Here is a 25,424-nt window from a genome sequence, read left to right as displayed (position 1 = left end):
GACTTTCATTTAGCTGCTTCAAAACTCACACTTTAAATATCAAGAAAAATATTATATTTCTACCCTTGTCAACTACCATAATGCTTGAATTAATTAGAATGGAACTCTAATTCCTCCCCAGATGGAATTGGATCATCCGAGTCTAGCAAACTGAACGCCCAGGGCAGCTGCACACGGAAGTTTCTGGGCTGCTGGCCTCCATCGTTAATGTTGTTTTTCTGTTGCTGCTGCCTGAGACACTGCAAACGAGGGATAGTCCCGTGCAGCCCCCACGTCTCCGTGTCCGCAGGTCTCGTTTGCTCGTGTGTCGTCTTCTGTGTTTCAAGCACAGCAGCTTTTTCTCTGCAGTTTAGGGGAATCCCAGGGTCCAAACTGTATCACAGTTGCATGGTTTTGGCCTGAGACATTCCTTCTGGAAACAGACTTCCCTCTGTTTGCATTTGCTAGTTCCTTCTCCAGCCTTGACTCTACCCTCTTAGCCTGTCTGTTTTCCCTTCTGTCAGGAAGGCCCACGTGGATCGCTTTCTGCGGCTCTGACCCTGGGAGTGGGGGCCTTTCGACACAGGGGCTCAAGCTTTACAGTCAACTGACTGTCTTGGAGCCTAGGTTCCTCCAAGAAAACTTGTAATTCTTGTAGACTAGTGTCTTGTCATGAGTTGTCCAGACTGTTTCTTCTGAAAGACCTCCCCAACCAGGCTCATAGAGCCCCTCTTTGTCCTGTCTGCCCAGGCTCTCTATTTATTGAAAATGAGTTTTTTTCTCTTTTTTTTTTTAAAAAACATTGAGATATAATTGACATACAACCTTATGTTAGTTTCAGGTGTACAACATAGTGATTCCATATTTGTATATATTGGGAAATGATCACCCACAATAAGTCTAGCTAACCTCCATTGCCACGCATAGTTACAAAGCTTTTCTTTTCTTATGATGAGAACTTTTAAAATCTACTCTCTCAGCAACCTTCAAATATGCAATACAGTATTGTTAACTATAGTCACCACGCTGTACATTACATCCCCATGGTTTATTTATTTTATAACTGGAATTTTGTGCCTTTTGACGCCCTTCACCCAGAATTATTTCTAAATCACAGTTGTGGTAGGGGGTGGAGGGGGGAGGCTGGGAAGAATGGTGAGTGTGAGGTCTCAGAATCATGCTGCCCCCAAACCCCAGTCAGTTCTCAGAGCCATTGTTCAGTCGGGTGGTTCTCAACGATAGGTAACGCCCCAGGACAATGGCCCGTGCGGGGTGCAGTTTCTCAGGACCCTGCCAGACTGAGAATTTTCAATCTTCAGGGAGTTTAGCATGTGTATAGGCAAGTTTTCCCTTTGTGTTTTTTGTGTGTGTCCCTTTTTATTTTGAAATAATCTTAAACTTACAGAAGAGTTTCAAGTACAGGACAGGGACCTCCCAGGCACCCTTTGCCCAGATTGGCCTTTCTTAATTGTTTCTGACTCACCACATCTGCTTCTCTCTCTTTCCTTGCATGTGTATAGAGATTTTTTTTTCTTTTTTTCTGAACCCTTTGAGACTGAGTTGGAGACATCATGCTCTTTTGCTCCTAAATACTTCAGGTTGTATTTTCTAGAAGGACATATTCTTCCATAAGCACAGTATAGGTACCCAAATCAGGAAATTTAACATTGGTACCATACTGTTGTCTAATCCACAGCCCATATTTGAAATTTCTTCATCTGCCAGCATAATGACCTCAATGGCTCTTTTGGTTTCTGGTCCAGGATCCGTCGAGGAGCATCCATTGCATTTAGTTGTTCGGTCCACTTAGTCTCTGTTTACCTGGAACGATTCCTCAGCCCTGTGTTTCTGGACCTTGACGTTTTCGAAGAGTGTCAGCCAGTCGTGGTGTAGATTGTTGTTTAACTTGGCTTTGTCTGGGTTTCCTCGTGATTTCAATCTGGCTTATACATTTTTGGCAGCAACACCACGGAAGTGGTATGGTGTTCTCACCACATCCCATCAGGAGGCTCGTGATGTCGCCTCGTCCCAGTGGGTGATGGTGGCTCTGTTCTCAGGGCTGAGGGAGCGTCTGTGGACAGTGGGTGGAGGGCACAGTGTGCCTGGGTCTGCTGGCTCCTCTAATGAGTATGTTGCATGAAGACAATGTGACATGAGGAAAAGCTTTTTGGTCCAGCAGGTCTCTGCAAGGTGTGTCCTCAGGTCACGTAGACCCTTCTCCTTGGGGTGACGCACAAATGCCATTTCCAGCATGCTCAGTTAGGCTTCACAGAACATCATTTAACTGACAAATAACGTATCTAGCTATACACACAGAGATATAGTTTTGCAATGAACCTGCGATGCCTCCTTCCATTTATTCTGTACTCTTGTGTCTTATAAAACACATCATTCAAAAGGAGACATATAAATAATTGAGTTAAGTTGGAGTAAAGGGAGACTGTGGCTGAGAAAATAATAAAGCCAGGGAGAAAAATGCATACCCCAGGCCCAGTGTGGTGCTCGAGGTGGCTGCAGATTTGGCTTTGAGACTTGAGGCTCCTGCAAAGAGGACAACACGTTCAGTCCCAGGAGTCAGAGTGTCCCGGAGGCAGAGGCTCGCCTGGTGCTGGGGAGAAACATAGTGTTTCCAGGCATAGATGCCTAAGAGAGGGTTTCCCTCCGACTCCCCATAAATGATCTAGACACTGTGATCTAGGGGACAGTCCTCAGAGTATCTCCCCGCAGTGACGCCCGGGGTGCTCGAGAGAGCTTCCTACAGCCCCTGCTCGCTAGGTGGGTGTAGCGTCTCGGCACAGCCTGGAATCACCGGGGCCAGAGCACGGGCTCACCATGCACCCAGTCTGATTCCAGGGTAAAAGAGAAAGTCCAGATGGTAGCTGCTGTTGTGGTTGCCTGTTTTCTTTTGTGTTTGTTTTTAAGAACAGAATCCCTTGGCACACCATCCCCAATAAAATTGGGAGGTATAGGTTTTTGCCTTGTTTTGTTTGGGACCTGAGTCTCCTTTCATAAGTGTTTAAAGTGGAGCTGCTGTGGTTTCTGCCCCGCCTTACCCCCTCCCCAGAGCTCTTTTCTTCCCCGAGATGAGCCTGAACCGCCTCACAGTGGTCCCCACCTCCCAGCCTGGGCTGGGAGACGACGGCCCGGAGCCTCTGGGCCCAGGACTGGACCCCAGCCCTTCTCCAGCGCTGCATTTCTACGGGATTTCTACTTTACACAGTGTGTGAACCACTCTGGCAGTTTCCCACATAGGATGAGCAGTGAACCGAACGGAGACTTCTGTCACCCTGGCTAGAGGCCAGCTCAGTGCTCACGCAGCCGCGAGGCTGCCCCCTACCTCAGCTCCTCTGCCATGCCGGCCTCCCTGTTTGCACAGGGACTCCGAACCCACAGGTCATCCTTCCCACCTTAGGATCTTCGCACTTCCTGTCTCTCAGCCCAGAGTGGCCCCACTCTGATTTCTGCCCTTCATTTGGATTTTTCTAGATCACACATCACCTCCTCAGGGAGGCCTTCCTTAACTCACGTGCCTGAATTCCACATTTGTTTGTTCAAAGCCCTTGTCCCTAGAATTATGCTGTGTATTTGCTATTGTCTGTCTCCCCACTGGACTGTAACCTCGCGGAGGCCAGGGCCTTTCCATCCTGTTCATCAGTCTCTCCAGCACTAGAATCAGCACCTCCTATGCCTCCATGGGGCTCAGCAGATGTTTGATGAGCAAATGATTAAATGAACTGAACACAGGAAAGAGTTCATCCAGTCCTACCATCCAGACACCACTATTAGTATTTTCGTACTTTTTCATTTCAAAGGTAATTAACCTTTAGGGGGCACTAGAAATCCTATAAGATCTAGGGAACGATCCTCAAAATGCGTATATACACAAATTCCCTAAATTTGACATATGCTTTTACCAGATTTCCTAATCCTGCCAGCCCTGGTTAAATTCTTGTTTCGTTTTTTTCCTGAGAAGTCCTGGCAAAACGCTGTATCATGTTATTATCTTGGCTAATTTGATTGCTGAAAAATAGCTCTTAATTTGCATTTCTATGATTCCTTGTGGAGCTGACAATTTTCCCATGTTGATTACTAATGGGATGTTCTCTTTCATACATCGCTCAAGCCCTTTGACTATCTCTTGGAGTGTCTGTTGTGTGAGCTCTTTAAATAATAAAGATGTTTACTAAAATGGCACATTATAAAAAGAAAACAGATTAGAAACCAGCGGCCCACACTGCCGCTGTTTCTCCAGTGCTTGGGGAGCAGCTGTCGACCCGTTTTCTGTTTAGGGCTGGGTTGCCACTCTTTGCACCTGGAGGAGTTTGAAAATCACTCGGGAAAGCTAACCAGTAAAAAGCTACAGTAAACTCTCTCCTGAAACGAAAATAAATGCGTGAATCAGAGTTTCCATTTCCTGCTGGGAAGAAAGTCTACCTATTGTCTGAAGATAATAAAGCAGGTTTGGTTTTGCTGCTATTGCCAGGCCATGGAATTAAATTCAAAGACACAAAGATAACTTTGTGGAGCAGCACAGTGAAGCGCCAATTTTCTCTTCTTCCCAACTTAGGTCATTATTTGCCTAAACTCATTAGCTTCATAGATGTGCTTCCTGCCACAGGCCCCTTTTGATAAATCTTGAGAGATCCCAGAAATCACGTGGACTCTGAGGAGCACATCCTGGTGCTGCTTTAGGTGGGAGAAATGTGATTTCTTTACAGCAAAAGGATCCAATAGAAATCAACACGCCAGACAGATGTGATTTCTTTTCTAGCTTGTTCTGCATATATTTTAATGATGAAAACTGATGTCTAAATCCTTTAAATGCCAATAAAATACATATTGGAGGTAGCGCATTTGCTAGGAACATGTAAGAAGCAGTGTTCCGGATGTTTCCATCCGCACACAGAGCCGAGCTGTCCGGTACTCGCGTGCTGGTGTGCCTACTAGGTTCCTGTTCGGATGGGCAGACAGCGTCGCAAGTAGGAAAAGCATTTCCTGATGTGAACAACTCAGGTTTTCCTGTGAAGTAAATGCAGCTTGGGTCACAAGTCTGAAACCAGAAGAGCCGGGGGCCTCTGGGAAACTGAAGGTCCACCTGTCAGGTTTTGGGTCACCTGGAAGTGGTTTTAAGGCTTGAAACGGTGAAACCGGCAAAGTGTGGCTGAACCACATATATCCCAGGCCCTGGGCCTTATCAGCAGAACCGGCTGAGAAATTTCCTTACAGCTCTTCTCACCCAGAATTGGAATAAAGGGCTCACTGTGAAGTTGGGGTAGTGCAACTTCTTGGTTTAATACTTTACAGATTTTTGGAACCAAATGCACCCTGAAGTGAAAAGCTGCTTTTTTTTGCTGACCTTGTTGGACGGCTAATACTGTTTCTGGGAAATAAGAGAAACAAGCGGCTCATTGTTGGCAGGAGCTGAGAGAGACACAGAAGGGCGAAGACGCGTCTGCAGCCCTTTTTCCCTCCATTGTGTCGTGACTGAGTCAAGGCTGGACCGCGCCTGGGTTTTTGTTTCTACCTCCTAGACATGTGTTTTCCATCAGACGGGCCTGCGTGACACCTGACATTGGCCAGTGCACATGAGTTAAGCCATGGACGGCCCATAAACAGAGGAAGAGAGACCCGCAGCTGCACCAGACACTCTTGACGCGGGGTAATTTTGAAGCTCGGTGTGGCTGGGTCTGCACATATGTCAGAAACGATTTACACCTGTATGTTTTGGCTTCTTCCAGTTGCATATCATTACTGCCCGAAAGCCACTGTAGCCAGAAGGTCTGGTATGGCCTGAGGACCAGCTCTTCTTGCTTAAACCTCCCTGAATTAGGAAATGTAACTTTTCAAAGTTATCTGATTTTGTCCTTTTCTTTAGGGACCGAAGAAGAAAGCCTTATGCCATTTTCTGTAAAACCAAATCACACAAACAGGGTGTCATCATAACATGTGATTTATGTGGATTTCATCGTTTTATAGTAGTAAATAAGTTAATTAAATTAGTCTGCATTAAGCTTTGTCATGCAATAGGGGATGCAAAACACTTCTTATCCTTGTCACCAAACTTAGTAACTATATTTTGATGGCCTAGGGTGGGCAGGACAGGGCAGCGACTGGTGATCAGTGCAGCTGGCACAGCCACGGCGTTCTAGCATATTCCCTGGGCTTCCTAGACTTGTCACAGTCCATGCCCGTGATTTGTGCTGAGTCCTATAACCTTCCAAGTTTCTCCATCTCTAAAATGAGAGAATTGGCCTAAATCATTGGTTTTAAATTGTGTCCCAAGGTCCCATGCCAGGATTTCAGGGGGATGTGAGCTGAAGCTAGGCTCAGTTAGTATCCAGTCTCAAAAAGCTGTGTCTGTTCAACAAATTTTAAAAACTTGTTTAATATTTTGACACAAGAGTTGAAAAACACCTGTGGGGAAAGCACGGCGAATGCGAGGCCAAGGGAATTTAGAGCAGACAGCCAAGGGGCCGCATAGAAGTGCTCACTCGCCCGCTGGCACCACACCTAGGTCTGCTTCAAATGAACCGCTTCGTGAGGGTCGCCTCTGCTTCATGCCGTCTGTCGGGCTCTGGAGAAAGATCTTACTGCTGAAGCAAAGTCCAGAAATCTAGCATTTGTTAAATAGCCACTTGGAAAATTATGGGAGTAGGGGCCAGCCCCATGGCCAAATGGTTAAGTTTGTGCGCTCTGCTTGGGCGGAGGGTTTTGCCAGTTTGGATCCCGGTTGCAGACATGGCACCGCTCATCAGGCTATGCTGAGGCAGCGTCCCACACAGCACAACCAGAAGGACCTGCAGCTAGAATATACAACTATGTACTGGGGGACTTTGGGGAGAAGGAAAATAAAAGAAGATAGGCAACAGATGTTATCTCAGGGCCACTCTTTAAAGAAAATTACAGGAGTGATGGTGAAAATGTGGCCTCAAGAGAAAGCCTTGTGTCTGTGTGTCTGGGGGCGGGACACAGTTCTGATTTTTCCTTTTTGTTATGTTTCTTTTAAATTAAAAAATGTCTGTGGCGATGATCTCCTCATAAATGATGCTGACATTTTACTGATTTCTGATCCACAAACCCTGAAGCTGAGTTTACGGGATGTGTAGTGCCCAGCCTGTGCATCTGCAAGTCAGATGTGAAACGCACTGGATTATTTTTGTTCTGTTCATGAGGAAGAGCCGTATCGTTGGGCCGGTTCTGGGGGTTAATGGGGCTTCGCTCCTTCCCGGATCTTATTTATAAGGAGCACAAGTCCAGCCCTCGGGAAGAGGGGAGTGAGTTCAAATCATGGGAGAGGGACAGTTCAGTGTTTCTGCAGAGCGCTGCTCCTGAGCGTGGACGGCTCAGCCAGGAATCCAGCAGGGACGACTTGCTGATTTTCAGACTTAAACCAATGCATGTTTACGAGTGCTGCAGTGTCAGAAACAGGGCTTGACTTCCTCAAAAAGCTGCAGAGCGATGGAGGAGAAATATCCCCTCTCTCTTATCAAGTACTGTGGGTGCAAAAGGACCCCCAGGTGGTTGTAATTGTGGAGGACACGCCAAGAGCTGATCAGGCAGCTCGGCTGTGGTTTGAATATACGTGATTGTTTCATTCTGGCTCTGCTTCTCTTTGTGAGGGCACACACGAGGGTGATGTAGGAACGGGTCCTGCCTGAGTTAGCCCCAGGGGCCTGGGACGGGCACAGGCCTCAGGGGACCAACCACCCCGTTTGCCTGGGGCTGTCCCGGATCTAGCCCTGGAGTCCAGGGTCCCAGGAACCCCTCAGGCCCCGGGAGACGAAGACGAGTGGTCGCCCTCTGTGATGGACCTCAGCCTCTCAGTCTCAGCCTTTGTAGAGTGGACAGACAGTAAGGTGGTCGCTCGGCTTTCACTTCTGACCGTTCCCAATTCAGGGGCTCTTGTGCACCCATCTCATGGGGTGTTTAGGTTTCTGGAAGGTGTTTCTGATGCAATTTGTATAAACTTATTAGCCCAAACATCAAACTGAGTTAGACACCTGTTCCATCCTGGAGAATGACGTTTCCCAGATCCCAAGTCAAGTGTGTGTCTGAATGCACACAGGTTTTCAAAACAGTAAGTCAGCCTCTTCCAAGCTCTTCCCACTCTCCCAGGATGATGTTAGGACACTTGGGAACATTTAATGTTGTTTTATGATAGAAGCAGGTAAACAAGACTAAACCAAAAGATAGGTTATTCTGAATACATAGAATGAAAGTTAATTTGGCAAGGTTCTGTTCACCATCTGTCAAAACTGATACACAAGTTAAGCCATCTTTGAAATTTATTTTCCTGTTCAGTCAGCATTTGCTTATGGAGAATTTCAGCAGCTATTCGGGCAATGTCTATCATGAGCCTTGCTTTCCCTGTTTTGTTTTGGTGCGTTTTTCTGTTACTTTGTATCTTGAACAGCAGTGAGTAATTCTAGGCACATGAAACCACTTTGTTCAACATCAGTGAGTGGTTACGTTCCCTTCTCTGGCTCTGCGTCCTACATGCTGCTTCTTTAAAAAGAGTTTACTTAGCACATAGTAGGAGCTTAAAAATATCAATTCATTTTCAGTTCACTTCATAATTCAGGACTGCCAAGGCATCTGCTAAGTTACAGTAAACCAGTATTTCCCAGTATTCCGACTCAGGAGAACACTCCTCTTCCGAATTTGGGAAGTGCTGCATTGTATATTTCCCTCTTGGAAAGTCTCTGTTAGTATATTAAAGGTTCTGAGAGATACTGCAATAGAATAAATTCTTGTAACTCTGTTTAGCCCCAAATTTCCCAATCTTATTTGACCATGGAACACTTCTGGAAGCAGCTATTATTATTATTTTTTTTTAAGTTTTAGCTTAATATCTATTTACTCCCATGGAATACATTTTAGACCATGCTTTCTTTGAATATTTACCCATTTTTTATATACCCTATAAAAACTAATTAATAGTGAATGTTGAAGAGACAGTACCCGGCACAGTTCTTGGTGTTTGTTGAAGACATGGTTACACACACATACACACACACACACACAGTTTTTTTAGAACAGTTTTAGATTTTAAGAAAAATTGAATAGAGTTCCCATATACCCCCTCACCCAATTTCCTGTAATGTTAATATCTTACATTAGTATTCTGCATTTGTTATAATTAATGAACCAATATTGATACACCATTGTTGACTAAAATCCGTACTTTCTTCAGATTTCCTTAGTTTTGACCTAATGTCTTTTTCTGTTCCCGGATCTCCTACAGAATACCGTGTTACCTTTCCTGCCACGTCTCGTCAGCTCTTCTTGGCTGTGCCAGTTTCTTAGACTTTCCTGTTTTTGAGGACCTTGATAGTTTTGAGGAGTGCTGCTTAGGAATTTTGTAGGATTCCTCTGTAATGGAATTTGATGTTTTTCTCCACTTAGACTGGGATGGTGGGTTTTTGGGAGGAAGATCATAGAGGCAAAGTGCCGTTTTCATCACATCTTATCGCCATGACTTAGCCCTGCTGATGTTGACCTTGATCACCTGGCTGATAGCAAGACCCCTCCTGTAAAGTTACCATCCCTCACCGATTCGCTGCTGTCCTCAAGGGAGGACGTCACTGCACAGTCCTCGCTTCAGGAGAGGGAGTTTTTGCCCCCCTTCCTTGAGGGCAGTGAATCGATATTAAATTATTTGGAATTCTGTACGGGAGATTTGTCTCTTCTCCCCCCGCTTATTTATTCATTCAATCATTTGTTTATATGACTGAAAACTCATGGCTGTTATATTTTTACTAAACTGATGAACCTTAGTCAACAACATGCGTGACTTTCCCCCTTACTGATAGAACAGAAGTACCGCTGGGGATGGGTGCGGGAGCAGGGAAAGCCATGGAGGGCCTGGGGAGGCCTCACTCACTCACTCACGTGGAATTGTGCCTCTGACGTGTTAAAAAAAAAAACCACGTCTTTTTAAAAGTTCAGCTCAAGGTGCCTGATGTAGAGATACCTCAGCTGAGAAGTTTGTTGTCAAAGGAGGGAGGAGGCTGAGAACGAGACAAGAAACTCGTAACCAGCTACAGGTGTCCTGCTTTGCCCTCCCCAGATTCACATGTGAATGGGAGAGAAGGATTTGAAGGGAATAAAGTACTTTCTGTGTCTTTCTAGGGCTGAGGTGTGGCTTCCAGCCATTGGCGCACTGGTTGTCCTTTCCATAATCCACTCAGAGCCAGCCCCATGCAGGCCCGTGATGGCTTTGTAGTTGAGCCTGACCCTACGGTTTTGTTTTCTTCACTTGGCAGTGTGTGTGTGTGTGTGAGTGTGTGTGTAAGTGTAAGTAACCAAAGTCTATTTTAAAAATGAGGGAAGCAAGCCCAGGACACAGAAAAGCAAGCCACTGAACCTCTCCAAGGCCAAAAAGACGTTTGTCAGACATTCCAGGCGGCGCGCTGGGCAGCCTCTGGTTCCCTGGCCCCTCGTGTCTGCAGCTCCTGGCTTGGGGAGGCTGCCGAAGCCTTTCCCTTTGAGCTGTCGCTCTCTGTTCCCTGGTGCTGGGAAAGGCCAACGTTCAGGAGGGGAGACCTTACCTCTTGCATGTTTGCTTCTTCAATAGCAAATGTGTACAGGCTTAGAACCTTCCTGGCCCTGAGCCTGCTCTGGGGGCTTTGCAGAAGGAGCAGCCAAGTGCGTTTGCTGGAAAGTGCCAGAGGTGCCTTAGTGTACACTGTCCCGGGCAGCAGTAACCAGAGGGTCGTGTCCATTGTGGATGGGCACCCTGCCCTGTCCCATTCCCATGTTGACCCTTTCCTTCTCCAAGGACGCAGTCATTGCACCAAAAGGTGTTCTGACCTCAGGTGCCGGGGGCTTGTCTTTTTTGGTGTTTTCTAACTCTCTTAGAAGGGGGAAAAAAGAAGATGTCTCTGCTTTAGTTTTGATGCATTCCTGCTTCAGCGGAGAAATCTTCTGTTTGGGTTATCCCTTTCTGTGGGGCTGAGCGAAAGTCTAGAACTCACGAGGTCTTTAGCCGTCCGAGGCATTTAGTGGCAGTCTGCCCTGGACTGGTTTGGCCTCAGATACCGAATTTGGGATACTCTGCTTTGGTTGTTTTTTTTTTTTAACTGAACTATTGTTCTCTCTCTGACATGTTCTGGAATAGTATCCCAAGGAGTATTTTGTTCATCACAAATTTAGATGTTTTGCCTTCCCTTGCTTTCCTGAGGACTTCCTCTGTCTTTATGTCTGTCTGGGGCCTCCTCTGCCCCCATTGTCTCTGAGCGGCTAACAGAAGCCATGGTTTTAAAGAACCTCAGCCATCAGTGAAGTTCGTGAGCTCCAGTCTCAGAGAAGGTTCAGGAACAGTTGGAAATGAAAGGACTAGACGGAGCAGAGTAGGTGAACCGTGGGCACCTGGGTTGAACCAGGACACCTGGCTTCTAGGCCCCCGAGCATTGATGACCACATGCACTGTCTCTCTGGGTCTTGGTTTCTCATCTCCACAGGAGGATGCACCAGCTGGGCCGTCAGCTTGGACCATCTCAATTATGTTGTTTTTCATATAATTTAGGGGTTACCTCCTTTCACTCTACCAAGAAAATAGTGAGTTTGATGCATACATGACCATGTTTTATTTTATGTTTTCTTACTTTAATATTTTTATGTTTTACGTAAGCAATAAATGCATGTAGGAAAACTTTAAACAGTGCAGAAGAGGGGAGGGAACATCTCCCACGCCTGAACCTGGTTTCCTCTCCAGAGGCACCCACTGTTTACCAGTTCCTCAGGCATCTTTCTAGAGAGATTTGCTGTGTGTGTATCATGCCCCCCCCCACTTTTGACTACAAATAGTAACATGTTCATGCATATAATTCTGTCCCTTCGATTTTTTTCCCTCTGAACAGTGTTTCTTAGAGATTGTTGCATGTAGGTACCTACAGAGCTCCCTCATTCTTTGCAGTAGTCACATGGAATTCCTCTGAGTGATGGATCATAATCTCCCCCCGGGTGGGCATCGTTTTTAGTCTTTGGCTGTTCCAGACGATCCTACAGTATGTATTCCCACACAGGCTTCTCTGCTGGGGTGTTGTACTTTACTTTGAAAACAAAGACATTGTCTGAGCTCCACTTTTTTCCAGTTTCTACAGTTAATAACTGGAGATGTTTAGTCTGAATGGTCCCATGTAGCTTAAGTGGAAGGAAGCAGCTGCCCCACCACGCCTCCCTGTGGGTGTCTCTGTCAGGGCTGGGGCTTTGAAGACCAGCAGGGCGTGGTTGGGACAAGCTTGCCAAGTCTTAGACTGCCCCAGATAAGGGTGCAGACAGTAAGGAAGTCCGCCGAGCAGCGTCTGGGTGCTGTGTGGGCTTGAGAAACAGAGTCCTCCGTGGGTAAACCCAGTGCAGGGCCGGTACACTCCTCCCGAGTCACCGAAGGCCATCCTGCTCCAGTTCTGTCATGTCAATAAGTTACCAGACCGGAGTCAGTTTTCAAATTTTTCAAAGTATCTGATTTAGAAAAACATAAAGTTAATAGCTTCTTAATTGCTTCCCCCCCCCACCCCCCCAAATTTAACCTTTTCAAGCTTCTTTTTCCTGCTGTGGGGATTTCTGATATTAGAAAAATTCCATTTCCTCATTTCTCTTATAGACACAGTTGGGCATCTTTTTTTGTCTATAGTGTTTACGTCAGAAAAATAGGAGCCGACTTTTTCAGGAGGTTCAGAAGTGGCTGTGCCTGGAAACACTCACTATTCTTCCATCTCAGCTTCCTTCTCCTGGCCTGGAAGAGGTCTTATGAAGTTAGCCTTTCTGGATATCTGGACTTTGTCTACTTGAATCTGTATTTAAAGAGCTTTTTCCCTGTCACACCGTGTGCACGACCCCTGACCTCCCACCCAGACCTTCAAATTGAGATTGTAATTGTGCTCGAACAAGCCACAGAAATGAAACGCTCATTTCGGTTGTTTCGGCATCAGCACAACTGTGCTTTTTCCCCCGTTCTCAAACTTAGAACGTCAGAAACGCCGAGCTGGTTTCCTCCATTCTTCTCATCGTTCACTGAGCTTCCCTGTGTTTCAGGATGGGGCCGGTTCCTTTTGGGGGTCTTAATTCAGGAAGCGGGGCCTGAATTGTTCAGGCAGAATTCTCCCAGAGTTCTTCCTTCCCCTTCAGCATCTTGGTACAGAGCCGAGTCGTCAGTCTATGCAGACCCTTCTTGAACCTTCCTGTTCGAAACCTTTGGGCCCAGGTCCCTGATTTGATGACTGCTGGTTAAGTGGGTCCTTCCTTGTGGTCAGAAGCAAACTATGTTTCTAGGGCTGCTCTCAGGCCCAGCCACCTTCCTGTCCTTCAGTCGAAGGCATGGCAGGGTGGCCAGGGGCAGGTGTGCCGGGAGTCAGGAGGCCCCAACTCTGGACCTGGTCCCGCCTGCCGATAACCAGAGCATGCCCTGCCCCCCTCAGGGTTCCAGTCTCTCTTCCATAAAAGAAAGGCATGGACTAGATAATCTCCAAGGATCCTACAGAGCCTAACATTGTAGCCACAGAGCACAATCCATCTCATTCCTTCACACATCCTCATAGTTTCCATGAGGGCAGGAGCCAGTTACCCAACCACAAACCCAGTGCCTCGCACAGGGGGAACGCCAATAAAGATTTCAGAGAGTTATAAATAAATTTAAAAAAATGTTTTTACCCCACCTCTACTCCCATCCGGAGGAAGTTCCTGCCATGGAATTAGTTGTTTCTTGAGGAAACCAATTCTTCTATAGAAAATCTTTAGTATTGGTAGTGTCTTTCCAGTGTGTGTGTGTGTGTGTCTGTGTGGTCTACATATACATTTAATAGGTATTAGGCTACTTTAAATTCATTTAAGAAAATTTAGTTATCAACATGTTGCCATGTGATGTCCATAGCAAACTGAAGATCTAAAATATTTAACTTTTAGACCAAGTAAAATATGACAATAATTTTATCTTTTATCAGTAATGATACCAAATATAGCTAAAATTGAGAGTTTTTTCTCAGAAATGAAGTGAGTATATAAAATTATAAGTTGTTGCCTTTGGTCCTGACCTAGGAACAAATAGATTGAAAAGCAGGGTTTTCATTATTACAAGATATTGCCCAGGCAGAAGTTAAGCAAATTTGACTGGGAAACCGTTTTGAGAAAAATTAGCACTTTTAAAAATGCACTTTTTTAGAATTCATTAAAGGATTTTTCAGTTTTTTTCTAAAATGAAGTACTATATGCTAAAATTTAAAATGTTGGTGAATGCAGATAAAAGGAAAATCCTTAACAAGTTTAAAACACTTCTGGTGCCTTTAATCACAAACACAGCACTTTTATGTAATTTGTTCCTCACTCATTTTTCCCTTTGCAGAAACTCGCACATTTTTTCTCAGTCAGTTCTTTGTTCCTGAGCCAAGCTCATGCTCTTTGGGGCGCCCTTTTTGATGAAGTGTTGATGGGGTCCTGCTTGTGCGGAGGTCCCGGATCCAGGGCTGTGTTTCACGTGCTGCTTGTCCATTCACACATCCACCCTAGAAATCACGTACCCGCTCCATGTCTGTGGCCACACGCCCTCCCCAGCTCTGCCGTGAACACACAGGTTGTCTGAGAACATGCACACACCCCAGATGTCCTGGTGAATTATCTGGTGAATTATACGTTGTGGTAACCTTTGTGGAATTTACTTTTGGCCACTGTGTTCTTTGAGAGGCTTAAAATGTACTCTAGACACAGGGAAGGTGTGAAATAAGATTTTTAACAGGGCACAAAAGCCAAGAGTAGATGAGTCAGGAGTGGGGCTGGTATCTAGCTCTGTGAATTGAATTAAGGTAATAATTACTTCAACAGTAATGATTAACAGGCAAGTGCTCTGGAAGGAATCTTGGGCATCCATACTCCACGGCACAGGCATTCTGATGGTCTCTCTGATAAGGTGATGTGGGCCCTGCTCATGCATCTCCTCTCTGCTCTTCCCTCCTGCAGTGATGACTCACCCACACCAGCAGCAGGTGGCACCCAGTGCCCTGAGCCAGCAGAACCACCCGCCTCAGAACCCGCCAGCGGGGCTCCTGAGCATGCCCAATGCACTGACCACGCAGCAGCAGCAGCAGCAGAAACTTCGGCTTCAGAGGATCCAGATGGAGAGAGAGAGGATTAGAATGCGCCAGGAGGAGCTCATGAGGCAGGTATGGCCTTCCATGGGGCCTGGCTGGCGGAGGCTCCATGGCCTTTGGTACTGAGGCTGGTGGGTAGGTAGCTGCTAGCCATCAGGGTAAACCTTTTTCTAGAACCATTCAAGGCCCAGAGTTCTGCTCCAAACCTCCTGAGTAGAATCCAGTATCTTCTCCCAGCGTCTGTGTGCACTGTCTTCAGAGCCAAGCTGATGAGAACAAAGACTAGCTATGTCAGCACGGCTCCCTTAGGCTTCCACCGGTGGTCTTTAGAAGGAGAGGAAGAATATGTTCCAATTATCTATGTTTGTGTAAGAAGTTATCCCAAAACTTCCTGGCTGAAAACAGTAGCCGTTTTATTATATCACGCAACTTTGTGGGTCAGGAGCTTGGGCAGATCAGCTGGGCTGTTCTTCGGTACTACATGGTATGACTGAGATCACTTAGTGGCATTCAGCTGTTGGGTGGGCTGGTCTGGAGGGTCCAGGATGGCTTTACCCAAGTGTGTGGCGCCTTGGTGAGGATAGCTGGGTTTAGCTTAGACGAAAACCCGGAGCATCTGCATATGGCATTTTTGGCATGGCAATCGCAGAGTAGTGGCACATATGACATAGCAGCTTAGGTCTCTCTGAGCGAATGTTCCAAGAGACAGGAAATGGCTGCCAGTGTCTTAGGGTCTGGTTCTGGAAACTGTCACCAAGTCACTTCTGCCATATTCTCTTGGTAGGAAGTCACAGAGCCCCCCCAGATTAAAGCAGATAGCAGAGGGGATGGTCCGTGGAAGGAATTACAGAGAATCTTCAACGATCTTTGATCTACCATGGGGCATGAAAAAGAGGGAAATTCAGGGAGAAAGAGAAAGGAAGATGGTTTGCATATGGACTCTGATGGCCTTTGCGCCATACTCCATTCATTCATTCATTCATTCGTTCATTTGTTCGTTCAGTTGACAGAATGTTGCTATGTGTCCGCTGGGTCAGGCTCGGTGCGTGCACTTCAGAAAATGAGTAAAGGTGAATCCTGGAAGGAAGCCACAGTTTCTCCCTGCTTCAGTGGCTTGGTCTGTGCAAGAGCAGAACTCTTTCTTCTGTGTTGCTAAACCAACGTCGCCCATGTTTTAGGCCTCATAAATTTTGCTGGCTACATTTTGGGGAGGAAAGCTTTGGTTTATTGTTCTAATTCTTGCGACTTTATGACTCACATGAAGCATGATACATGGGTAGGTTCCTTTCACTAGTTTAAGGAAATAAGTAGTTTTAACTGTTTTGGAGAACTTCCTTGCAGGTGGCTAGGGATGTTACGGTAAACACTTTTTTCTTTTACTTAGATCTGATACTTTCAAAAATATACGTTGACTTCTGTAAATGAATAATGTATTTCCCATCAAATAAATTCTAGGGTAGAAAGTATCTATCCTGTGTGAGGTTTAAAAAACATGATGAATTGCAGTAGTTTCTTAGACGTTGCCTTTGAAGATGAGGGAAGTGAATGTAAATTGTGCTTTCTTGTTGAGTTGAACTGCCCTCTAAATGTGAGGCCTGTAACCTTATCGTATAACTACACTTGTGCTTTTTACCCTGAAGATTTGCATCTGAACTTTCATGGTTATTTCAGGGTAACAGTTGTTTATACTGTTTTTAGATATTCGGTATCATGTTTCTTAGCAGAAAATAATTGTATTATTGTTTTCTGTCTTTGGTTAGTAATTCCATTTGGAATAACTTTTCTATTTTATAATGTAGGGTAAATTAAACAGCATTATGGTAGCATTATAAGTTTTCTCTTAGTTTTTTATTTAATGAACTTTAATGAGTTTTGGGGGTTTTTTTGCACAAAGCTGTGACCATTCTGCAAAGAATGACTTGTTTCTTAGTTTCTGTCTCTTTCTGTGTTTCTCTTTGTCTTGCTCCACCTCCTTCTTTCCCACGGAAAGTATTTCTGCAAAGGGGTGGGGGTAAGAGCCCCAAATTGTTTCCTTTATCCCAACAGTAGGTGCCTTTGAACCAGAGTGTAGTATAGATGGTTCATATTAGAGAAATGCCAACCAAGTTCCTTCGGGGCTGATCCCCAGAAGCCTGGACCTGGGAGCATTTTGCTGCCTCACAGTGTGTGATTGCACCGTGTAGGACAACAGGGAGAAATGCTGTCCGGATTTGCTCACAGAGGGTCACATTTCAGCTCTGACACTGTGTGCACACGGGTGCGTCTGTAGTTAGGAGGAAGAGAAGGGATAGCATGGATGGTTCTGATGTTTTTTTATATGGAATACAGGAAAAAGGTCTAAAGAGACTTTTTAATCATGGAGGATTGTTTTCCCTAGCCAGAAGCGGCCTGCTCCTCAGTGTCAGAGATTATTTAAGGCCATTTGATAAATGGTGTTGGAACGTTCCTTGATGTTTTTCTGGGGTGTCTGCCAAGAGGTCTGATTGTCAGCTGTGGATTATGTGTACACCTTGGTGGGTTTTCACGTCTTGCATCTGGTGATTTTCTGCCTCACTATGTGCATGTAAGCCAGGGCAGGGGCAGGGCAATGGGCTGGCAGTAAAAGTGACATTTGGCTCAACTGTTCAGCTGCCTTCCGGCCTCTGGTACGGACGCCTGATGGATGGAGAAAGTGATGGTCCTGCTGAGTCTGGAGATTGTTGACTTCTGTTTGTTCGTTTGGTCCCACCCCCACGTCCTGCAGAGTCCACGATGCCCGCCTGTCCCCTGCTTTCTGGGCAGTGTGTGGTTCCCCTGGCTCTCCTCTCACCTGCACGAGGGTCCTGGTCGTGCAGCCTGTCTCCTCAGGGTCCTTGCCTTGCAGCAGGCCTCGATCATCCTGCACTTCTATCGAGGGAGAATTTCTTTTTCTTTTTTTTGAGGAAGATTAGCCCTGAGCTAACATCTGCTGCCAATCCTCCTCTTTTTCCTGTGGAAGACTGGCCCTGAGCTAACATCCGTGCCCATCTTCCTCTACTTTATATGTGGGACACCTACCACAGCATGGTGTGCCAAGCAGTGCCATGTCTGCACCCGGGATCCAAACCGGTGAACCCCGGGCCTCCGAGAAGTGGAACGTGCGAACTTAACCGCTGTGCCACTGGGTCGGCCCGAGGGAGAATTTCTGGGAGGGGCCCCATCCTATGCTCTCTCTGTCGTAGGAAGGAGTCAGTAGATGAATTTATTCCCTGATTCTTGGGAACTCATCACTGCTCTGTATATTTTTTTTTATCATTCATAGATATATGATGATAGCTCCTTATAAATTACATACTACAGAAATATTCAGTTTCATTTCTTCTTCCTTCTTCCATGCCCTTATTTCTCAGGCATGCAGTCTGATGCTGTTGCGCTGGGGAGAAAACACTTCCTCAGTCCTTGTTGCACAGTCTGACCTCCCCTCCAGCCCCTCCATGCCAAGGGCTCAAGTGTCAACTCATTGTCACTGAAATCATGCCAGGATATGAACACTTGGATTTGAGGATTGATTACAGATCTAAGGTGAACCTTCATTTCAGGATGGAAAATTATTTTTTTCATTTCTTCTGTCCTTTATCTCCTCATTCATTTATTCAGCCAACATTTATATAGTGGAAAATGATAAAAAGATAAATGGGACGTGGCTGCCCTCAGAGAACGTAAATTTTAGCAGAGGAGACAAAATGATGAAATCTAATCCAAATTGGTAGCCAGAAGGGTAAATTCAAACTGTTCCCTACGTCCTGGGGCCCAGTGCTGCCATCTTCAACTTTCGTTATCGAGGTGGGGACCAGACACACCCCAGCTCAGAGATCTGTGAAAGTGAGCATAGGGTGCTGCTTTATTTCTTTTCAGTGGCCCTTCAGGCCGACGAGTTGAACGGCTACAGAATTAGAATCAAAAAGGCCAGTGAGGCTTGGTATCTCCTCTGATTAGGAATCTTCTGAAGTAGGAGGTTCGCTGACACTGGTCCCTACCGTTTAGCATTGGCTGCTGTAGCGGCAGAGTTGACCTGCTTGTATCTGATCGTGGATGAGTTATCTCGGGATGCGGCAGGTGCTCCAAGCGGAGGGCGTCGCTGTGAGCACGAGGGGCTCGCGGCCGGCTCTGCAGTGCACAGCCTTCTTAGGGAATCGGATCTTTCTCTGCTCTCAACAGGCACATGTCCCAGACCTTGTGAGAAGGAATGTTTGTGAAAGACATTCTCTGCTGTTCGTGAGAGCGAGTTTCATTTTTGCTAAATTTCCCAAAAGTCTGTGGAGCAGCTTCAGGTTCAAAAGGGAAATGATGACCCTCGAAAAGAGAGCAGCCTCAGTTGAAGATGTGCTTCCTGGTATCTTCATAGTTTTAAAAAAGAAATTAGAATTCAGCTTGGGGAATTTTTTTCTGTTTTTTCAAGGAAGATTAGCCCTGAGCTAACTGCTGCCAATCCTCCTCTTTTTGCTGAGGAAGACTGGCCCTGAGCTAACATCTGTTCCCATCTTCCTCTGCTTTATATGTGGGACGCCTACCACAGCATGGCTTGCTGAGCGATGCCATGTCCACACCCGGATCCAAACCAGCGAACCCCGAGCCGCAGTAGCGGAACGTGTACACTTAACTGCTGCGCCATTGGGCCGGCCTCAATAATTTTTTTCTAAGTAGAAGAATTAACTTTTTAATTTTTAAAAATGTAATTGACTAGATTTTTTTTTTTCTGGTTGAGGTAAAAGAAAGCTTTTTGCCAAGTGAAAGAAGACAGACCCCAAAAAGCTATATCCTGTATGATTCCATTTATGCGACATTCTGGAAAAGGCAAAACTATAGGGACAGAGAACACATAAGTGGTTGCCAGGGGCGGGGGTGGGAGGGGCAGCACTGGGAATTGGGTGGACGATGGTGCTGTGCTGTGTCGGTTGGAGTGGCTGTTTCAGCACTGTGTGTGTGTGTCAAAACTCAGAAGTGTACCCCACAGAGTGAATTTTTCTCTGTGTAAATTAAAATAATAATAAGGTAAGATGATCGCACAAAAAAACAAAACACATTCAGTGTAGGATATGTGTAAAATACTCAGAAACCAAGAAGAACATAATAAGCACTCATATTCTTACCTCAAGGGAGTGCCTCTGAAGATGGGAAATTTCTTCCCAGTGTTTCACAAGACACGGTGCGTACTGTGGGTTTTAAAACAAAACTGGGAGCCTACGTCGGCCTGTTGCGCGCCCCTCCCTCCTGATGTGCTGGGAGGTCCGTGATCTACCCCACGTCGGCCCTGGGAGCCCGGCACTGACCTTGGCCGTGGTTCTTCCAGCTGCCTGGACCCCTTTCTACGACGGGCTGGACGCAAATGTTACAAGACCATGAGCCACACAGGCCCACAAGGACCATAGAGTGTTCTGTTACAGCTTGAAAGCCGACAGTGTTTGCTCAGGATCCTAAAGGGCGTGTTTGCAGCTTTGCCCATGAAATGGAAAGTTTTAGTGACTGGTAAGAAATTGAGAAACAGGCCTCTGTTTCTCAAACAGCGCTGTTTGCTCATCTGAAGGAAGGAACAATTCCTTGACTTGAAAACAGCCCTGTGTGTTTATCCAAGGAGAGCATTTCTTTTCATGGGTGTCACTGGTTTCAGTCTGAAGTGCGGTGGGGCGCTCGGCTGTGGCTGGGGCACTGCTGTTGCCCCCAACCTGCCCTGGGACAGGGGCACGCAGTTGTCCGGCGAAAGTGCTGACTAAGCCTGGCCTCTGGTTGCCAGGGCGACGGGACAACCGGGTTGGTGGCGGGGTGGGGGGAGGGGCGGGGGAGGCTCAGAGCTCTGCTTCCTGCCCGATGAGGAGCAGCTGAGAGAGGTTCGCAAGGGTCGTGTCACGGCAGCCCGAGAAGCCATATGGTGGCCAGCTCATAAAGAGTCTTTCCTGCAGAACAGGGGGCTGCAGTCCAGCTTTTACAAAAGCACATCATTACGGTCACTTTCAGGTGGACTAGGACATCAGCGTCGTGTGTCCAGCCGGTGTAGAAATCCCTGGGGGAGCCGGCTCTGAGTTCATTCCCTCGTTGGGTCAGCAAACGCTCTTGGCACTGAGCAGACCCACCTGGTCCCCGCCTTCACCGGGCTTCCATTCCAGCCCCCATCACTGTTTATTTACCTACAAGTCCCAGAAATAACCCATTTTCTAAAATGTCCTGGTGTTCCCATGTTGTCGAGGAACAATTTCAATTCAAGCCTTTTTACAAGGACCCTTTGGAAAAGTGTTATAAATTGAACACATTTTTTAAATGGAAGTTCACCCAATCTGCACAAAGGAAAAGCAGGTTTTTATTTCTGTTCTTAATAACATCACTAAGGTACAAACAAATATTTCATTTCAAAATCCATTCGGCTATTTTCTTTTCTTAGGTGAAGAGGGAAGAATATCTAAATTATGATGTTTTCCTTAATGTGATTCTAAGGGGCAGCAGAGATTATAGAAAAAACACAAGATTGTTATGTACATCCTGATTTAAAAGAGCAACAGGCAGCCATGCATAATAATTATGGACTCAACAAATGTCTTCCCAGAAGTGTCAGAGTTTTGACTGTTCCTTCTTAACGACAGTCTGGCAGCTGAGCCTGTGTGACGAAGTATTTCAAAAGGGGAGGCTCCAGGAAATGGGACAATGAATTTCTAGAATCCCTTGGCACGGAGTTAAAAAGAAACTTACATTGGGAATGTTTTCAAGTTTTTTTTTTTCTGTAAAGAAGGTAAATAAGTCAGCATTCTGCCTCCAAAGTCCCTCAGGGTTTTGGCAGAGAGAACAATCTCTCTGTACCAGAATAACTGTTTTAATGTTAGGATTTCAAAATATTGTCTTTATTTTTTTCATTTGTTTCTACTCACCCCACCCTTTATAATTAGAACAATCCGATCTTCCATTTTTTGGTAGAAGCCCTGGCCACACACACTTGCATCAAGCAGAGCACCCTCAGAAGAGGATGCTGTCCTTCATCTCGTCTCCCTCGGAAGGACATTCCACTGAGGGCGGGAGCCGGCCGACAGCCGGGCTGCAGGATGCTCGTAACTGCTGTTTGCTTTCTCACCTCCCCTGTTGATTTATTCCGAGGGCAAGCTGCAGGCCGAGGGGGCTGGAAGGAAATGGGGGTTGAGGTTTGCTTCCAGGGCCACCTTCAACTCACAGATCAGCATTTGTCTTCCACGTCCCTCACCCTCACAGCTGTTTGACACGCCACCTCTCCCCCAGCTGCTAGGAGAGGGTGTTTTTTTAACCCACACTAATTATTCGTTTCAGGGAGCTGGATGGATGACCACAAGCTCGGAAAGAGATTCTCAAGCCCTTATTTTGCAACAGCCTTTCCACCCCAGCTTGGATCTAGCGGAAAAATAAAGTGGTGGTGGAGGAGGGGCGGGGTGGGGTGACCAGGGGCAGCCTTCCAGATCTTTCTGAAACTCGTCTTTAAAATCTGAACTTATAACTTTTCTCGATGTGTTGTGAATTCCCAGGACAGTGGCTCCACCCGCATACGTTGAAAAGGATCATAGAATGCTTCCAGTTCAATCTGTTTTCCAATTCCGGGAGGGAAACTGTGTTCAGGACAGTTAAACAGGCGTTTCATTAAATTCTCCTCGAAACCGTCTAAAGGAAGGGGGTTGGTACTTCCATTTTATCGCTGAGAAAACAGGCTCAGAGAAGGGAAGTAACTTGCCCAAGTCCCACAGCCAGTAGGTGAAGGGCCAAAAATCTAAGGTCTGCCTGCGTCTGCCCTCGGTTTCCTCTCTCTGCCACAGCCTGTGTGGTGGCTGCAGGAACAGACTCCGGAGCCTGATGCTGGGAAAGTTGCTTAACTTCTCCATGCCTCAGTTTCCTCATCTGTAAAATGGAGACAGTTGGGTTGCCATGAGGATGAAATGAAATAATACGTGAAAGTGCTCAGAACAGTGTTTCACGCCTAGTAAGCCACGTGCAAGCATTAGCTAACATCTCTCTTCTACAGCATTTCACACTGTCAGGAGCTCGTTCTACTGACTGCCCCGCCGTGCCAGGTTCTTTACAAACATGCTTTTAATCCTTCTAACAGCCCAGCAAGATGAGTCTCATGAGCCGTCTTTTTTCAGATGAACAAACTATCACGAAAGGTTAAGAACTGAGTCCGAGATGTTGCAGCGAGGGAGTGGCTGAGCGGGGATTTGAACTGCCGTCTTTCCAAGGACACTTTGTGTCCTGTGCCACACTGCCTTTTCTGTCCCTGGGCATGTCTAATAGCGTGGAACCATCACAACTGCTTGGGAATTCCAGCGGCCAGTAGCCTGGAGAAAGGAGAAGACCCAGTTGTTCCGCTGAACAGACTGCCCTTCAGCGTGTCTGCCTCAGACCTGGGTAGGAGGGGTCTTCCTTCTTCCGTGCGATAGTCTGTTCATAGTTTGAGAGCCAAGGTATGCCCCTCAAGGCCCTTTGGTTAAACAGTCCCCTGCTCCTTCACAGGACGTGACGCCCGGACCCCTCGCATCCTGATTTTTCCCCTCTGGTCACTCTTTGTAAAGACCTCAGCAAAGTGTGAACAGAGCCCTGGCTGGAGCCTTGCGCTCGGAGGTTGAGTGAGGTAGGCAGGTCGGTTAGAATGACCAGAGAAGCAAGGCTGCTCCGCTCCTTGAGATGGCAAGGAGCCCTGGAGATGTCAGGCAGGTGGAACCCACAAGGCGTGTCCCTTATCTGTCATTATTTGTTGCAGTCTGCCTCCCCCTATAGCATCCTCCGTGGGGCAGAGCACTGTGCTGTTCACCACTGCATCCCTGCTCCCGAAAACAGTACCTGCCCCCGGCAGTCTCCGTAGTATTTAAAAAAAACACACACAGGTTAGAATGACTGACTTCTTGTGGGGGGCTGAGGGAGTCAGCTGACTCGCATTCTGAGCTAGGAGAGGTGGTGGTGGCAGTAAGAGAAAGCTTGAAGTTAGTAGGAAGGGCTGCTTTGGGGCTGGGTGAGGAGTGCAGTGTGACATGTGGGGTCTCGGACTCCAGCTGGACACATTTCTTTAGGAGTTCAGGGCTGGAAGAGGGCAAGGGTAGTGGCTTGCTGCGGCTGTGGTGGTCAGGGAAGGCATCCTGGAAGAGGTGCTGTAGCAGACCTGCCAAGGGTGGGTGAGATACGGCTAGATGAAGAGGGACCCAAAGTACTGATGAGTGTAGGAACCCGAAGACTTGTTTGGGAGGACAGGGTGGGTGGTGGTGGTGGTGGGGACACTGGGAAGGGATCTGTGAATAGACCTGTTGAACAGGGGCAGAGTTGGGGTATGAGAGACAGACCAAGGGGCTCGGATGTGCCTCCAGCTGGGCGTTTGCTGTCCTGCCTGGACTGGGGAGCTGGATGGAGTGTGGGCCGAGGGCAGCTGCATCACCAGCTCTCCGATTGGAGGCCTGAGTCCTGCCCTGGCCCAGCCCTGGCCAGCTGTCCCCTGTTTCTGGTTGGTTTACCTGGTCCGGTGCCCCATCTTCTGTCTTTGCTCCAGCTGTTTTAGCTCAGTCACTCTTCACCGCTGCTGCTCCGTCAGACGAAGGCCAGGTGCTGGCTTTAATTTCTGCCGGTACAAGGACAGCGGATGTCATGGCCGCCAAAATCATGCTGAGGCTGGGGATTAATTTTATACCTAAATTTAGTCTTTTAAAAAAAATCCTCCCTTGTTTGCATGGGGATGTGTTAGTGAGGTTACTTCTTTTATTTCCAAACCTTGGATTTTGTATTGCTTTTTTTCTCCTTTCAGTTCCTAAGCGGAAATAGGAAAATATTTTCATTCAAAAAAAAAAAGGCTAGTCTTTTAAAAATTCTAAATATGAAACTATTATATTATAAAATTATATGATAAAATATAATTGAGATGAAACTTCTCACCACTCTCCCTTTATGTTAAAAACGAATTTTATGTTATATGAGAAGGTTTACAAACCTCTCCTGGTTAAAAAAAGAATTTGTTTTCTTACCCCTGCTGACTCATGATGAATTTCACACTTTGGTTTACTCCTTCCGAGGTGACAGTTGACCGGGAAGAAGTGTGACGCAGCTCAAAGTGGATCGGTTCCACATGATAGTGTGACTTTTAAGATTGTTTATTTTTGTTTTGGGTTTTGTTTTGTGGGGTTGGAATACAGAACATGAGATAATAAAAGTTAACAGGTGTTTAATGATCTTGTGTGCCAGGCACTGTTCTAAGCACCTTGAATGTATTCCCTCACTTTATCATCACAGCAGCTCTGTCGGGTAGATGCTGTTATTATCCTCACTCTACAAATGAGGAACAGAGGGGTTAAATAACTGGCTGGGAGGTGGCAGGGCCAGGTTCAGATCCAAGCATTCACCCCAAATCCTTGCTCCTGACCACTC

The 25,424-nt window shown here is 46.5% G+C and overlaps 1 protein-coding gene across 1 annotated transcript in view; it reads left to right on the top strand.

The window, feature by feature from the left end:
• Positions 1-25,424, top strand: part of WWTR1 (WW domain containing transcription regulator 1) — a 120,537-nt gene that overhangs the window by 82,904 nt on the left and 12,209 nt on the right. The window contains exon 4 of the mRNA XM_070576312.1: positions 14,929-15,131. Within this exon, the coding sequence (XP_070432413.1) occupies positions 14,929-15,131 (203 nt within the window). The remainder of the gene's footprint in view (positions 1-14,928; positions 15,132-25,424) is intronic.

This window comes from Equus przewalskii, chromosome 15 (assembly GCF_037783145.1).
Source record: "Equus przewalskii isolate Varuska chromosome 15, EquPr2, whole genome shotgun sequence".
NCBI classification, from domain to species: Eukaryota; Metazoa; Chordata; class Mammalia; order Perissodactyla; family Equidae; genus Equus; species Equus przewalskii.
The sequence above is the reverse complement of the archived record's forward strand: the minus strand, read 5'-3'. Positions and strand labels throughout refer to the sequence as shown.